This window comes from Mustela lutreola, chromosome 6 (assembly GCF_030435805.1).
Source record: "Mustela lutreola isolate mMusLut2 chromosome 6, mMusLut2.pri, whole genome shotgun sequence".
Taxonomy (NCBI): domain Eukaryota; kingdom Metazoa; phylum Chordata; class Mammalia; order Carnivora; family Mustelidae; genus Mustela; species Mustela lutreola.
The window spans coordinates 77,407,366-77,423,471 of record NC_081295.1 but is presented as its reverse complement, the minus strand read 5'-3'; the positions used below and the strand labels follow the sequence as shown (position 1 = coordinate 77,423,471).

Genomic DNA, 16,106 nt, shown 5'->3' with positions numbered 1-16,106 from the left:
ATAATTTTGAAAGATAGGATGTAAAGAGGAGTTCAAAGGGGGAGGGGCCAATGTGTAAGAACAGAGTAAGAATAACTCCATACCTTTTTTTTCAGATTTTTCTTTTTCTTTTACTTTTTCTTTTTCTCGGTATGCAACTGGAAAGAAACAAACAATACTTTTCACTTAAATAAAGAGAATAAATAATGAAATGTTTTCATGGCAATTTTGATGTCAAAAACTTATCTGCTGCTTTTGAAAATCTTTTTTAACTGGAGTGACTTTTTACATAGTTAGATGTTTAAATATTAAGTTAATTATAAATTTTTTATTTCTACTTTCATTTCATATCCAAGCACAAAGTTGTACCAAAAGCAGGTCTAATTGCAAAGGTAAGAATAAACCTTAACTTCCCCAAACCTTTAATTTCAATACCATGCAGTAGAAAGCTTTAAAAATTTATCATGCTGTATGCCAAAGGAGCCCAGCTCAACACTGGAGGAACATCAAAATATAAAAACAGAAATACAGAGAGATAATTTTCTGAATCTGATGCAAAGTATTATCAACGTAAATTTTACATGTTACTCTGCTACAGAAATATTCCACACTAACAATTTTTGAAAATATACTGGGATGAGATGAGAATGACACCAAATCTTTTTAAAGGAAACGAAATTTAATTTACTATGAGTTATGATCCAATTCATTAATATAAATTCATTAAATCAAAAGCTTTCTCCACAATTAATCCATAACTCTCATTAATAGAATTTCCAGTTGTCAGGCTAGAAACATGGTAGTCATCCAGGATTCATCTTCTGTTTTCCACTTCTGTTCATTTGCCAATCTCTTTCAGTCTACCTTTCAGTATTTCTCTTCCACATCTTTTTTTAATCCAATATTACATTCTCCACCAGTAATTTATTTACACAAAAATATAGAAAGCACCTGCTATGTGATAAAGATTGTTAGTCAAGAGAGAGTCTATCCTTGTCATTGTGATGTCAACAAGCTGAGGAATAAGAGAAGTTAGACAAACAACTGCAAAGGTAGTTAATTGCAGTTGGTATAATTGCCATGAAGAAAATATTCAGGGTGACATTCAGAGACTTACGCTAGTCTGTGTATTTGGGGAATGTCCTTTGGTAGAAATGATGTTTAAGGATGTTAAGGTGAAAAGAAATTAATCTAGTAAGGGGACAGGAAGGTAAAAGGGAAAGAGACTATTTCAAAATTTGGAGTAGATGGATGTGAGGGCGATCTGGCTGCGACATCTGTCACCCCATTGATCGCCAGGGTTGATTCGGCTGATCTGGCTGGCTAGGCGGGTGTCCCCTTCCTCCCTCACCGCTCCATGTGCGTCCCTCCCGAAGCTGCGCGCTCGGTCGAAGAGGACGACCTTCCCCGATAGAGGAGAGGACCGTTCTTCGGTCAAGGGTATACGAGTAGCTGCGCTCCCCTGCTAGAACCTCCAAACAAGCTCTCAAAATTTGGAGTAGAATGCCTTTCTTTCTATATTATTATATTATATCATTATATTAGAAATATAATATAATGATATTATTATATAATAATAATATCATTATATTACATTATTATTATATTACTATATATTATATTACTATATATTACATATTATTATAATATTATTACATTATTATAATAATATCTTATCTATTCCCTTGAACTTTTAGATTGAGATTTTTCTCTCTCAGAGTAACATTTCTAATAGGAAAATCTGATTATACTCTTGACCTGTTATGAATATTAGTAACCCCCCATGGCCTAGCATGGTATCTATAACATAGTAGATGCTATAGGAAATCTAAAAATATTTTATTGCTTTAATGCTTTGATATTTACTCATCAATGCAATCTCATCTCCATGAATTTCCCCTTGAACTTTACATTCTTACTCCCACACTTCCTCTTATCAATGCGCCCTTTAAGTGCTGACTCACTTGTCTCCTCCACTGCAAAATGTTCTTTGATCTCTACTTACTTCATAGGCAAACAAAACCATTTGCGTAATTCCATTTTGGCTATTAAATAATATTACTGCTGTTGTTTTTATATCTGACTCCCTAGTAGGTGAAATCTCTTTAAAGACCACACCAGGTTATTTTATTTTTGTATCCTTGGCTCATCATGTGATGTCTGCTCCATAGTGGAGTTTTAATAGATTTTTCTTTGAGTGAGCCAAATTCTAAAATTATAAGAAAAACTATTTTCATCTTCGAATACAATTCCATTTATTAATGATATGGTATAGATATTATAAACACTGCTTGCTTCTGGGCATACAAAATTTACAATTTATCAAAATTTCTTAAATAATTAAACCCAGTGAGAAACAGAAGAAAAAAAATATACCTTAGAACATCTAAGCTTTATTTTTCCTTACATTTAATAGTCCTTTTGGGTGTTTCTGAGTTACTAAGGTCAATATAAATATCTCACAAAAGAAAGAGAGGACCTCCGCATTTACACATGACCACAGGTAGCTTATTTTGGTTCTTTTGGATTACTATTAATTAAGCCGAAAACTGAAGGAGAATCTTGGCAAAAACAAAACCTCTTTTAAAAGTTCTCTAGGGGGAACCAAGTTTGCATGAGATAAGCTGTGCTTCTGGAACCTGATTGGCAGGATCCCCAGGAGAACACCTAATCTGTGTCTCTGCTTCTGTGAAAGACCAGACCTCACCCACCTCGGACAGCTGGTTGTCCATTCCACTAAAGGATTTTTTGGCTGACGTGTGCACAGGCATAAATGAAGGAATTAATACAAAATTGAAAGAGCAAGGGGGCTGAATTCAGACTCAAATTAGCATATTAATGCCTCATTCCTGTCACCCTGGGGGAAAATCTGGTTCCTCACAGTCTAAGTTTTGATTTATAGACACAATCCTGTATGCTGGAATTTCATTATCCCCCTCAGAAATGGTACCATAACACTGCTCAGTGAAACAGCTGGACCCATGGGCTCTAGGGAGCTGTTCAAAATGGCAGACAGCCACTAAAGCTTCTTGGATGAAACCTTCAAACTTCCGCAAGACTGAGCTCAGACGCAAAATTTTAAAACTTCTATCAAAACAATGCAACCACCAGTAACTGCCTTAATAATTACGCTAAGATAAAAGAAAGTAATTTGCCACAACAACCACATTTGCTTGTGGACCTCCTCTTTGCTTAGAAACTACAACCAGAAGTTTTCGTGTGGAGGAAAAAAGTACTTTCCTTTTCATCAGCTCTGTTGGCAAGTTATATCTTAGCTAGGACACTTTTAGCTCAGGACAAAATAAGCTTGTTGCACCTGCTGGAGCTTAATTTGTTTGTCATCCTTATTTACAAGAAACAAAAGTCCCTTTGGTATACTGGTAATTAAAAACAAATGGAATCCACCAGTTGGAATGGCCCTGATGTTTGGCATTGGAGTTGGCATGGCCCTGCTGTTCCTGCTCTTGCCCAGACTCTGACCTTTCTCTGACCAGAACATTCAGCTCAACTGAACTCTGCCGCAGTCTCTCGCCCACCCCATGTGGTCCCTCTCCAGCACTCTGCAAGCTGTGTTCTGTGCTTTTACAGAGCTTGGCCCTGGCAACCTGCCAGACAGGCCCTGTGTCCTTTTCTGAATGTACCAGAGCTCATAGTGAATCTGACCCTGAGGTTCTTATCCACCAAATCTTCCCTAGCAGCAAACCAGCAGGCATTCAGGGCCAGGTTGGCTGAGCTCTTTGCTGATCTCTGTGTTAGTAGTAGTTGGAAAAAATCGAAAGTTTGGTGTCAAAAATTTTTCAGTACTAATTTGCAGAGGTTTTAGCCAACACTAAACAAAATGTCCAATGTGCTTTTGGTTAGTATGTATGTCTCTGTATGTTTTTATTTATTTATTTTTGTAACTAATCGTAGAATTTCTATCCTGTGCTAAGGCAAGATGAACTACACATTCTAAGCAATAATGATGAACTCAATAGAAGAGCACTCTTGAGGAGTAGAGAAATTTGTTGAAGATTATATTACTAATTCTTCCTAAAGGATTATTTTATGATCTTTTTTTTACTTAAAATAAGCACACAATTTTAGAGCTGATAGGAACCTAGAAGATCCCTTAGTCTGAACTTCTTTGTCCCTGGATATGAAAACACTGTCTCAAAAGAGGCCATGGCAGAAAAGAACAAGAGTATTGTGAACAGATTGCCAAATCATACTCTTCCTCCAAAGCTATGCTACCTCGTCCATGCAGGTCTTGTGCAGACTAGAAACTTGTTCTTACAACCAAAGTGTGCTGCTGGCTTCTCCAAGCATGTAATACACAATCCATCCTGGAATATACACTTCTTTTTCCACAATAAAATTACATTTGTTTATGTATTAATGTGCTGATTAGGCAAATTACCCAAATATATAATGCTCATCTGATATATGCTCCAAATCACAAGATATATATTCAAATTCCAAAATACAGTTTTACTCTCGAATCTGATTGAATTGTATGGAAATTGTAATTTCCCCTTCAACTGGGACTCCATTGCTACAGTCAGAACTATAATCACTTCCTCAAAAGGAACAATTACTATGCAGGAAGTGATACATAGCTTTGTGCAGAGCCTTCTTGCCTCACTTTCCAGATTTATCTTTCATTGCTGGCAGAGAGAAAAAGAAAATATATTTGATACCTTAAAGAGTCCATTATGCATAGCTGAGAGAGGGCAAAAGTAAAAGTTTATAAAATACAGGCTCACTACATTAGTCTGTGGTCTTTGAGAGCATTTTTTATAAGAAGCCAGGATCTTTAGATACACTTGAACATCCTATCCTCTTTGGCTTTTGCTCATCATCTTCAGCAAAATCCTTTGTCAGCTTATGATTCCAGTCCTGTAATGGTTTCCCAGAAACAACCCTAAACCAGTCAATCAGGATTATTATTCTAAATTACCCTTTTAAAAATGTTCTTCTGACTCACGTGAAACTGTTATGCCTTGAATTGCATAATTTCAAAAGACGTGTTGAAGTCCTAATTTTCAGTGCCTCAGAATGTGACCTTAGTTGGAAATAGAGTCTTTACAGAGGTAATCAGTTTAAAATGGAGTCATTACAGTGGTCTTTAATTCAATAGGACTGATGTCCTTATGAAAAGGGGAAATTTGGACACAGACACAGATATGCACAAGGCGAAGAAACGGAGATGCAGGGAGAACACCATTTGAAGACGAAGACAGAGATTAAAACGGTTCATCCATAAGTCAAATGTTGCCAGCCAACCAGCAGGAGCCAGGAGAAGCATGAAATAGATTCTCCTTTACAGCTCTTTGAGGTAATCCATCCGGCTGAAATCTTAATGTTGGAGACAATATATAGACTACTGTATTTTTCAGTTGATGGTAACAAATAAATTTAATTTACCTCTATAACTGTTTAGACAATAAATTTCTGTTATTTTAAGCCATCCAGTTTTTGATACTTTTTTTTTTTTTACTGGAGCCCTGGGAAACCAATACCAATATTAATTATTTGGGTTCTCCTGCACTCTTCCAATCAAGTTCTCACCCGGTTCCTTGAAGACTGACCCTTGACCCAGCTCTTATGTCTTCCATTTTAGGTTCCAGAGTGCACATCTAAATCTTCAGCCATACATTCCTGTAAAGCTTTATCAGAAAACTACAGTCACACCTATTCAGCAACCGAGGCAGCTAGTTGTCTGCTGCAGGATATCTCTTTGTGGGGTACTCACCACAAGATAGTGTAATTGCGTGTTTGCTGTTTTAGATCTCTCACTGGACTATGTCTTATACATCATTGAATTTTTAGTGTCCAATATGGTGTTTGGCACAAATTAAGTACGATGACTAACTTAATGTGTATTTTGCTTAATGGCTGTGACCAGTTTTTTCATCTACAATAACTGCCTGTGAGGATAACCCCGTTTCCACTGACTGGCCCAATTCGATGTTGACCACATGCCATTCATTAGCATACACTTCTGTCATGTGAACTTCTTCCCCACTCCTAAGGTCAGCTCTTCACCTGAACACTAAACAAGTCAGGCTGATCTAACAAATACCTATTATTTTGGATGCCTTAAAAAACTCTCCTTTTGTCTAGGAACCATCTTCGATAATGTCTTCCCATCTAGTTACATGTTTACCAATTGGGTTCCAATCTTTTCTGGTTTAATCTAGGAGTAAATTGACATGTTTAATGGTTAAAAAAAAAAGCCTAAATGTTATCTGAAAAATAACAATAAAATTTGTAGTTGCAAAAAAACCCAAGGCAATATGCAATAAATAAAACTAAATGAAAGAAAAACTAGAGGAAAGTAAAAAATATATTAGTAATTATCTTTGGATAATTGGTTGTAGTTGTTTTTCATTCTTTTTTGCATTTTCCAAATTGTCCAAATTAATCTGTATTACTTTAATCTATATTATTATGTTATAAATTTTATTGTGTTTCCTAATTATATGTTATAAATCGTTTTTGTGTTAATATGGAGTTCCTACAAATTCTTCAACTGGTGCTGACCAAATAAATTTGACATCACAATAGTCCAATTAAAGCTGAATAATTATATACATGTGAAAATAAATATAGAAATGTCCAAAAAAACAATTGTCAGTAGGAGTCAAGTCGAGATTAACAAAACAGGGAAAATGATTGCTTCATTAATTCGTTCATTCATTATTTCAGTGTTTATTGAATGTGTTTCATGTGTTGGGTACTTTGCTAGATGTTAGAGTCATTTTTAATTTGTTATAAGCACATAAATTCAGAGCTGGTAGAAATCTGGAAGACCAATGAACATAAATCTCTTTGTTTATAAATAGGAAAACACAGAATCACAAAAGGAAATGTCAAAAATGACCTAGAGCAAACATGAAGACACACATAGCTCCTGCCCTGAAAGTCCATTTTGAAAATCAAAGAGATGAACAGACTTGCCCAGTGACTCCACAGGAAGGGGCTTCTGCCCAGAAAAAAGTGCTCCTCTAGACGCACAGAGCTGTGAGATGTCATGGAGCCTACTTAGCGAGTGCCCAACAGTGTGGCCGCCTAAGGCACAGGCAATGTAGGTAGGTCTGGGATGGGCTGGTGGGGCATCAGGGGCCAAGTTGAGAATTGAGGGGGTTGAGGAGGAAGTTGCAGAGTAGGGAAGGTATGTGGGAAAGTACAAAAAGCTGGACATTTGTATGGATATCATTGATCAAATGAAGAAAGTCTTTTATACCATGGTAGAAAATGTGGCTTTTACCTCTAACGTGCTATAATGGCAACAAATGGATTGAAGCCCATGAGGGTCATGATTAGCATGAATTTAAGGGGTAATTCAGAGAAATCAGTTAAGAAATGACTATCTTAGGGCTGCCTGGGTAGCTCAGTTGGTTGAGTAGCTGATGCTTGATCTCAGTTCAGGTCCAGATCTCAGGGTCATGAGTTCAGGCCCTACCTTGGGCTCCATTCTGGGCATGGATCCTATTTAATGAGAAAGAAAGAAAGAAAGAAAGAAAGAAAGAAAGAAAGAAAGAAAGAAAGAAAGAAAGAAAGAAAGAAAGAAAGAAAGAAAGAAAGAAAGAAAAAAGGAAGAAAGGGGGTAGGGACTAAGCACTACCCTAATCTAGTTGAGAAATGATTGTGGAGAAGATAGCAGTGGAAGTAGAGAGGTGAGGAAAGGATAAATGATAGTAAAGAGGGAGTATGACAAGGGGCTGAGCAGGACCATTCTTTGTATTGAGGAGACCAAGATGTCTATGGCAGGACTGTCACTCAAATGTCTTCTGAAATGATGCATATTAAATGTCTACTCCAGGAGTGATGAGAGAGTGTAGTGAAGACTATGGTAAATAGTTAGTGCAGGCCTCACCTAGAGACATCCAGTTGTACATTCTGTGTCTGTCCGTGGACTGTTCTTGAACTCTAGGCCATGAGTTCAGTTGACAGCAATTCTAACCCTGGCTCATTTGAATCATTTGAAAAGCTTGACTCAAACCCTGTGCTCACCTCCCAAACATTAATGGTCTCAGAATGGAGTCTGAAATGGATATTTCAGAAACAAGACCTGATAGTAGTTATTTTTTTGGTAGAAAAATATATATAATATTAAATTAAATATATTATATTATATTATTAAATATATATTATATTAAATATTATATATGTATATTTTTAAACTATCCAGACGATTCTGAAGTCCATCAAATCCATATCACCCCTGGCAACAACGATCCCTCCTTCTGCAGCTTGAATAGCCTGGGTGGATAGTGATATCTAATATTGTGACCAGTAATAGAGAGGGATGAAGACATTCTGTGCAATGGAACTTAACGTGGACTTCAAATACACTGAGTGAAAGAAGTCTGTTAGTTATCCGTGTTAAGTCAGATGAGAGTTGTGTACGAGGGTCTAGAGACTTTTCACATTCTACTTCTTTTTTTTTTTTTTTTTTTTAATTTATTTGACAGATAGAGATCACAGAAAGGCAGACAAAGACAGAGAGGATGAAGCATGCTCCCTGCTGAGCAGAGACTTGATCCCAGGACCCTAAGGTCACGACCTGAGCTGAAGGCAGAGGCTTAACCCACTGAGCCACCCAGGCGCCCCTCACATTCTACTTCTTTAGTCTTCTCAAATATCAAAATTAATTAACCATTTGGGCTCTTAATTAATCGATGTTTTAGATGAAATGTGAAGAGATTATCCAATATGAAAATACTTGAGGTATTCAGGTCATTCTCAAGTTTTTGATTTAAAGTACATGCACACTGAGTATGAATTTTTAATGAATTTATATTATAATATCTTAAGGAAATTATGTCACTGTCTTGGCCATACATAAACGTTATCCTGCTTCTAATATGACTAAAATCCTCACATATTCTCATCAGGAAAAAAACAAAAAGAAACAAATGAATAAATATCTGGCTTCTTAAAATAAACCAAAAATAGTAGAATTATTCCAATTAGTTCTGGTCCCCTAAACAATGAAACCTGAATACTTCCTCCGACCCTGAATTCCCTAATAATAACTTTACACCTAACTTTGGCTATGCTGGTGGCTAAAGTTTTATAAAAATTCTTATGACAATGTTGCTACAATAAATTTGGTAAATTTTCCCATTCTGTGATTCCTACCCTTAAATACTTATATTTTGTATTTAGCTACCAGTCCTTTCTAGTACTCTTGTTAAAGAGTAGCTCAGGGGTATGGTTATATAATGGCCCTTAAAAGTGCATCCATGTCTTAATCCCTGGAATCTGTGAATGTTACAATACATGACCAAAAAAAAAAAAAAAAAAAAAAAAAAAAAAAAAAAAAAAGCAATGTGATTAAATCAAGGATCTTGAGATAGGGAGATTATCCTGGATTATCTATAGGATCCCTACATGCAACCCCATGTATCTTTATAATAGGGAGTCAGAGGAAGATTTGAAGACAGAAGAGAAGGCACTGTGACCACAGTAGCAGAGACTGGAGTGATACATCCACAACCCAAGAAGTACAGCAACCCTAGAAGCTGAAAGAGGCAAGGAACAGATTCTCTCCCAGAGCCCCTGAGGTAGTTCTGCCCTGAAGACAATTTGATTTGGACCCTGTGAAACTGATTTTAGATTTCTGGCCTCTAGAACTGTAAGATAATAAATTTCTATTGTTTTAAGACACCACATTTTTGGCAATTTGTTACAGCAACCACAGAAAACTAATACACCCATGACATGCCGTTTGGCATTTCTACCAAAAGAATAAGTACTGTCAGGTCTCATTTCTTATTTTGTTAAGTGTAGCAACAATGGTGAGGAGACTTAGAGGTGGATACATTTTATTAAGTATACCGTGCCTGCTATGCAGGGAAGCCATCAAGCAAGACAAGTCCAGGCTCTATGGAAGTACAAGCCGATCAGTGAAATTGATCAGCAGATTTTACAAAGTCCTAACCATGAGGGTTCAGAGAACAATTCAAGATTCTCCAGCTGTGAGAAAATTCTGCTATAGAGACTTCCACACCGTGGAGCAAAAAAGAAGGAAGGAAATGAGATGAAAGATATAGTGGGGAAAGCCACGTGTTCTTAAATTAAAGAAATCTGAGATTAAAATTTGACTCTACAACTTAATAAATATGAGACATGGAGAAAAATCATTAAGTTCAGATAAACCTCAGTTTTCCTAGTTTTAAATGGGATTATACCTACCATGTTGGATTCTTCCATGAAGATTAAGTGAAACATTAGAAAGCATAGATTAAGTACAGTATTTGTTTCATAGTAGATAAAGGCTTGCATGAGATTTTTTAGGAAGGAAGGCACAAATACAGGGGTGAAGTGACAAAAAAGGTAGTTTAGTGTCGTGTTACAGAATCTTGGGATGACAGATCTTAAGTTGCTTCAGCCAATGCTCAGAAGGATGTCAAGTGGTCCCAAATATAGGATGAGAAATAACGCAGATAAGAAATCCACAAGGGATTGTCACTGACCTAATCACTAGTAATTAAGAAGACTAGTTAACTAACTGATAGATACTGTTGAAATTAAAATTTGCCAAGAATTCTTTGAATGATTTCACATATACATTTCATAATCACTTAATCTTCACAACTGTATCATACCCATTTTACATATGAGAAAACAGAGGCAACAAAAATGAGTTAATTTGTCCTGGGTACACAGGCAGTAGTTCCTAAATTTGGATTCTGACTCAAACTGGTTGATCCAAGACATTTCTAAAAGTAGGATAAAATAATGGTGACATCCTTCTTTGTCAAAATCATACACTATGCTCCTAACTTACTTATTGAATAAATATGTCTGAGTGTTTACCTTGAGTCAGGGAAATAGTCTTTAACAACCATAACTTGGACCTTTTATTTATGACAAATAGCACCACTTTCTAGAATTCCCTACAATGAATGTATATCTTTTCTTCTAAAGCTTATGTATACGTAGTTATTCCTACCTATGAAGGATGCCCAAACTGTGGACTGCCAGATGAGATTCTGACCAATATTTCTTGTCAATATTTGACATGTGGCTCTGCATTCCGCAATGATCATCCCTTCATCTGAATTAATCATGGGATGTGGTCTTTAGACTGCCTTACTCATCTCCATCTGGAAATTAGTTCTTAGAGGTTAGACAGAAATATATTCTAAAATATTTGGCTTTAAATATGAGTATATTCTGCAAAATCATTTTAAGCTATAAAATCTTCCATTAGAAACCATCACCTTGGAATGGAATGAGCATTCTTCCAGTTAACTTCTGCCACAGGCAATACTCAGTGCCTACAACTCCTCTGGCATGAGGGAATTCTCCTTACTCACCAGGGCCATTTATATCAGCAACAACTCTGTGAATGGCATCTTGGTGATCCAAGAAAAGTTAAAATGTGGCTGTAAGTTTCTTTTAAACACATGTAATAGTCCACTGAATTGCTGTATTAATTCAACTTAAGGTCACAAGTATGGACATTACTGTGTCATATTTATGAAATAAATTATAATTTCTTTTATGTAAGTAAAAACCAAGGTTAATTAAAAGGTAAACATTAACTAACATGTCAGAGCTTATACCTTAAAACCAAAGTAAGTACTTATTACCAGTTTAAGAATTAAAGGGTTTGCTCCTCAGTTCCATAAAACTGGTATATTTCCCTTAAGAAAACCATCTGATAAAATGAACAGCGGGAAAAAATAGGAATAAAAGTTACATTAGCTTCATGAATTAAAATCATTTAAATAAGGTGATAACTATAAAGTTATGAAAAGTGGGGATCAAAACTGATTCGTTGACACTTTAAAAATGAATTAGCATTAGATAGTGTATTTATATGGAATGATTTTGGGGGGGACAGCTGGGTGGCTCATTTGGTTAAACATCTGCCTTCAGCTCAGGGCATGATCCCAGAGTCCTGGGACTGAGCTCCCTGCTTGTGCTCTCTTTTGCTATCTCTCTCAAATAAACAACAACAAAAAAAAATCTTTAAAAAAAAGATTTTGGAAATATATGTTCTCTGGGTCTATACATATTATGGAGAGAGAGAGAGAGAATAGAGTGTGATCTAGCTTCTATGGCTCCCCAAATTTTTATCTCCCCCAGCTTCACCAGTACTCACCATCTTTTATTTTTTTCTTATTTTTAGTTTTTACCAACTTCTCAGGCTCAAATATTTGTTGGTATGTCTATAACCATCACAAACAAATAATACCTTGGATATATTCTGTCCTATCTTGTAAGAGTTCAAATATTTTGATAAGAATTTAAATTCCTAAATATCCAATCATATATAACCATGACTGATATGAAATGTAGCATATAGAAAACATATTCATCTACATATGTGAATGGTTATAAAACCACATTTATTTTCACTGAACCACCTGGATATAAAAGCAGGCATTTATTCCACCTGGATGAGGAAACCAAGCAGTAAAATGGACCCTTTCATTCGTATTGACACATTAAAAATAGAGAAAGAAGAAAGTACTTCTAAAGCTTGTTTAAGTCTTGAACAGTTGAAGCTCCGGTTTCTCTTTCTTGTGAAATATTCACTTTCCAAAATATATTTGGTCTATTTGGGGAATATATTCAGGTACTAATCTCTAACCCAGGCTTTGAGAAATTTATTTGAAACTCCAGCCAAATTCACTGTTTTAATTATGCAAGACTCACTAGTTTAATAAGCCCACTCTACAGCCCACTGCTCAAAGTCTTTAACAGCAGGATTCTAATAGAGCCAGGTCCAAAATGCAAATGGTGCCATCTGCATCACCATATCCACTTCAGAAGCACTGCTATTAAATTAATAGTACAGTGTACAAGATAAAACAGCAGAGACTCCAACCATGTGGAACCAGTTGAGTTTCTATTTAACCTCCAGCAGATTGAAACACATAGCCAGTTCAGTCATGGCCAGCTTAGTTAATCCATACCCAAGAGCTGTGTCCAATTTCCCTGACCAAAGGAATTGGGGGCCAAAAAAAGGGAAGGGAACAGTAAGAAGACATTAGTTCTCTAAGTACAAATATAAATGGTTTCAACTGAGTGCGTTTCACTGTCCCTGATTGTGTAAGGATTGGCTGATCAATCTGGCATAAACTTGAACATTAGGATTAAAAACATAATATCTGAAGAATTATTTAAACTCTTCACAAAAAGGAATTACATCAAGTATTAAAATGGCATTTTAATATATTCACATATTGGTATAATTTAGGGTTAAGTAGAACTTCTGTTATTTGAAAACTATTTGCAACTTTGGTTTTCATTGCAGGTGATTTTACATTAGTGAGCTTTGGCATAATAAGTATTAGACAAGATTCTATTTCTATCCAGAAAAAAATTATTTCAAATTCTGTCCAGAACAGATAGTTGTGTGACATAGAATTATGAGAATTTAATTTTTGCCCTGACTCGCTTAAAAAGCATGCGAGGCTGATCATTTGGGGAATCCTGAGAATTATTTAGAAATATATCCCTTTGAAATCTCTTGCTTCCTATATGTTTCTTTCTTCTTTTTTATTAACATATAATGAATTATTTGTTTCGGGGTACAGGTCTGTGAATCATCAGTCTTATTCCTGTACGTTTCTTTAAAGTTTTATGACTACAAGGGCCACTCCTAGAAAAGAGATGCTTATAAAATGAGCAAGACAATGCTGGCCATTATTAATATGCCTCTAATGCAAGATTGCAGTTACTGGATTCAGTTGAGTTGAAAGGAATATTAATCATCATGTTGTCACTGTCCATGTACCCCTTGAGGCTATATACGAAAACTGTGGGGCCGTAGCAGTCTGTAGGGAGGCAATATAATGACTGTATTTCTGTTCCAATGATTTTCAAGGTACTGCATGGCATAAAAAATTTAAGGTTAAAAAAAATGAACTCTGGCTTATTACAATAACATATTCAAAGAAGAAAAGTATTTACTAGTAAATCAACAATTATATTTGCAGTACTATCTTAGAAGGAAAAATCTGTTGAAAATAATTTAAACATTGTCATAGATTTTGAAGTCACTTTGAGTACAACAATTAAATATTACTTATATATTTATACCTGGAATTACCTGAGAAGTAAAGGTGCTCATTTAAACATGCTCAAAAATGTTAAAACAAGGGAACACTCCACATGAAAGTTTTCCTTTCTCTCATGTCAGTATACAAAATATATATTCTAAATAAAAATAAGAATAAACACAAAATTAAACAGTTACCTTTAGTTAGTATTTTCCTTTCAGGTTTCTCCTGCTTTTCAGTCTTATCTTTGTGTATTTCTAGGAAAAATACAGAATTTATAATTTAAAAAAACTCTACTTGACAATGTACAAAATGTAAACTATTGCTATGATCTAAACTTTAAAATTCTACCAGGGAGTCTAAATTTTTCCTAAATCAAAAAAGTCATCGTAACATATTGCTAAATAAATCACTCATTTATTGAAATAAGGAAAAAGCTGGATTTACCTCAAAATCAGTGTTATTTGAAAAAGCCTAAAAACTTACATAAATGGGGATATGTTGTCACCATTTCCAGTGCTAAAATTGATCACAAACTATAATTATGTTTAATTTCAATTACTCTCAATACAATTAAGAATCCTTAGTAAGAATGTCATTTAGATTGAGGAAGATTTCATTTTTACATATTAAATTAAGAATTTGTGAAATGAACTGTAACTACCTAATAGGAAATACATCTCAGAAGTATTGACTCTAAGCTATGTTTATAATCAGAATTTGGCATTGCATTTAACCAATAATTACTGCATGCAGATATGACACATTTCATGGAATAAGTCAGTTGTTACATTTTTTTTCTAAATATCAGGTTTTAACAAATATACTTAATTTGCTGCTAGCTTCAGTATACATACATTGCCAAAGCTTGGAAAATGAAGTTAATTGTGAATTTGCAGTTAATTTGGATAGACCTAAATTAGATATTAGAGTTTACAAATATGATTACTACCTCTGAAAAGTGACTTAATCTTAATAGCGTGGTTTTTCTTAGAAAAATGCTAATGAATTTTACTTATTTATTTATCACAACTTTATTTCACAGATGATTTGAGATGGTGCTAATCACTGTACACATTTTAAATTTTCCATTTGTAAATATGAATTTGCATTTTTGTAATTTTTCCAGAAGTCTAAAATCAAGACCACCCATTGGAAATTCCTAAGTACCTTCGGAAAAGACAGTGACTTTCCCCTGCTAAGAAGGTAAACATGACTGTGAAAACTGCCTCCTTGCCTGCCCCATGAATCCCTCATCACACCATTTACAGCGCACTCCTGCATCCTTATCCCATCCCTGACTTTCATATGGCAATAGAGATACAAAAGAGTTAAGATACTTATCCTAATCTCTGATAAAATTTCTCCAAGTTTCAAAGAAAGATCTTCAAAACCTAGAGGAATCCATTCCTTGGCTTCTCTTGTCATTTTTTTTTTAATTTTTTATTTTTTATTTTTTATAAACATATATTTTTATCCCCAGGGATACAGGTCTGTGAATCACCAGGTTTACACACTTCACAGCACTCACCAAATCACATGCCCTCCCCAATGTCCATAATCCCACCCCCCTTCTCCCGATCCCCCTCCCCCCAGCAACCCTCAGTTTGTTTTGTGATATTAAGAGTCACTTATGGTTTGTCTCCCTCCCATTCCCATCTTGTTTCATTGATTCCTCTCCTACCCCCTTAAGCCCCCATGTTGCATCACCACTTCCTCATATCAGGAAGATCATATGATAGTTGTCTTTCTTCGCTTCACTTATTTCGCTAAGCATGATACGCTCTAGTTCCATCCATGTTGTCGCAAATGGCAAGATTTCATTTCTTTTGATGGCTGCATAGTATTCCATTGTGTATATATACCACTTCTTCTTGATCCATTCATCTGTTGATGGACATCTAGGTTCTCTTCTCCATAGGTTTCCAGATTCTGCTCCATGTGTGTGTTTTTGTATGTGTTCCAGATATCTGATGGTAATATCAAACCTTTCTGAGTTGCGTGAGTCATTATTTGGGGGTAAGGTGGGCTGTTCTGTGCAAGCTCTAGTACTTAGCAGTGTCCCTGGCCTCTACTTGTTAAATGCACGTAGCTCCTCCTCTAGTCATGACTATGAGA

The 16,106-nt window shown here is 35.5% G+C and overlaps 1 protein-coding gene across 13 annotated transcripts in view; it reads right to left on the bottom strand.

Moving 5' to 3' along the window:
* TRDN (triadin) overlaps nucleotides 1-16,106 on the bottom strand; it is a 390,017-nt gene that overhangs the window by 280,854 nt on the left and 93,057 nt on the right. For all 13 annotated transcript variants that reach the window (XR_009354661.1, XR_009354662.1, XM_059177681.1 and 10 more), the window contains exons 5-6: nucleotides 14,186-14,245; nucleotides 84-137 (exon numbers count right to left, since the gene is read on the bottom strand). Coding sequence is in view for 11 of the 13 variants with exons in the window: in XM_059177681.1 (XP_059033664.1) it covers nucleotides 84-137; nucleotides 14,186-14,245 (114 nt within the window). In the remaining 2 variants the exon portion in view is untranslated. The remainder of the gene's footprint in view (nucleotides 1-83; nucleotides 138-14,185; nucleotides 14,246-16,106) is intronic.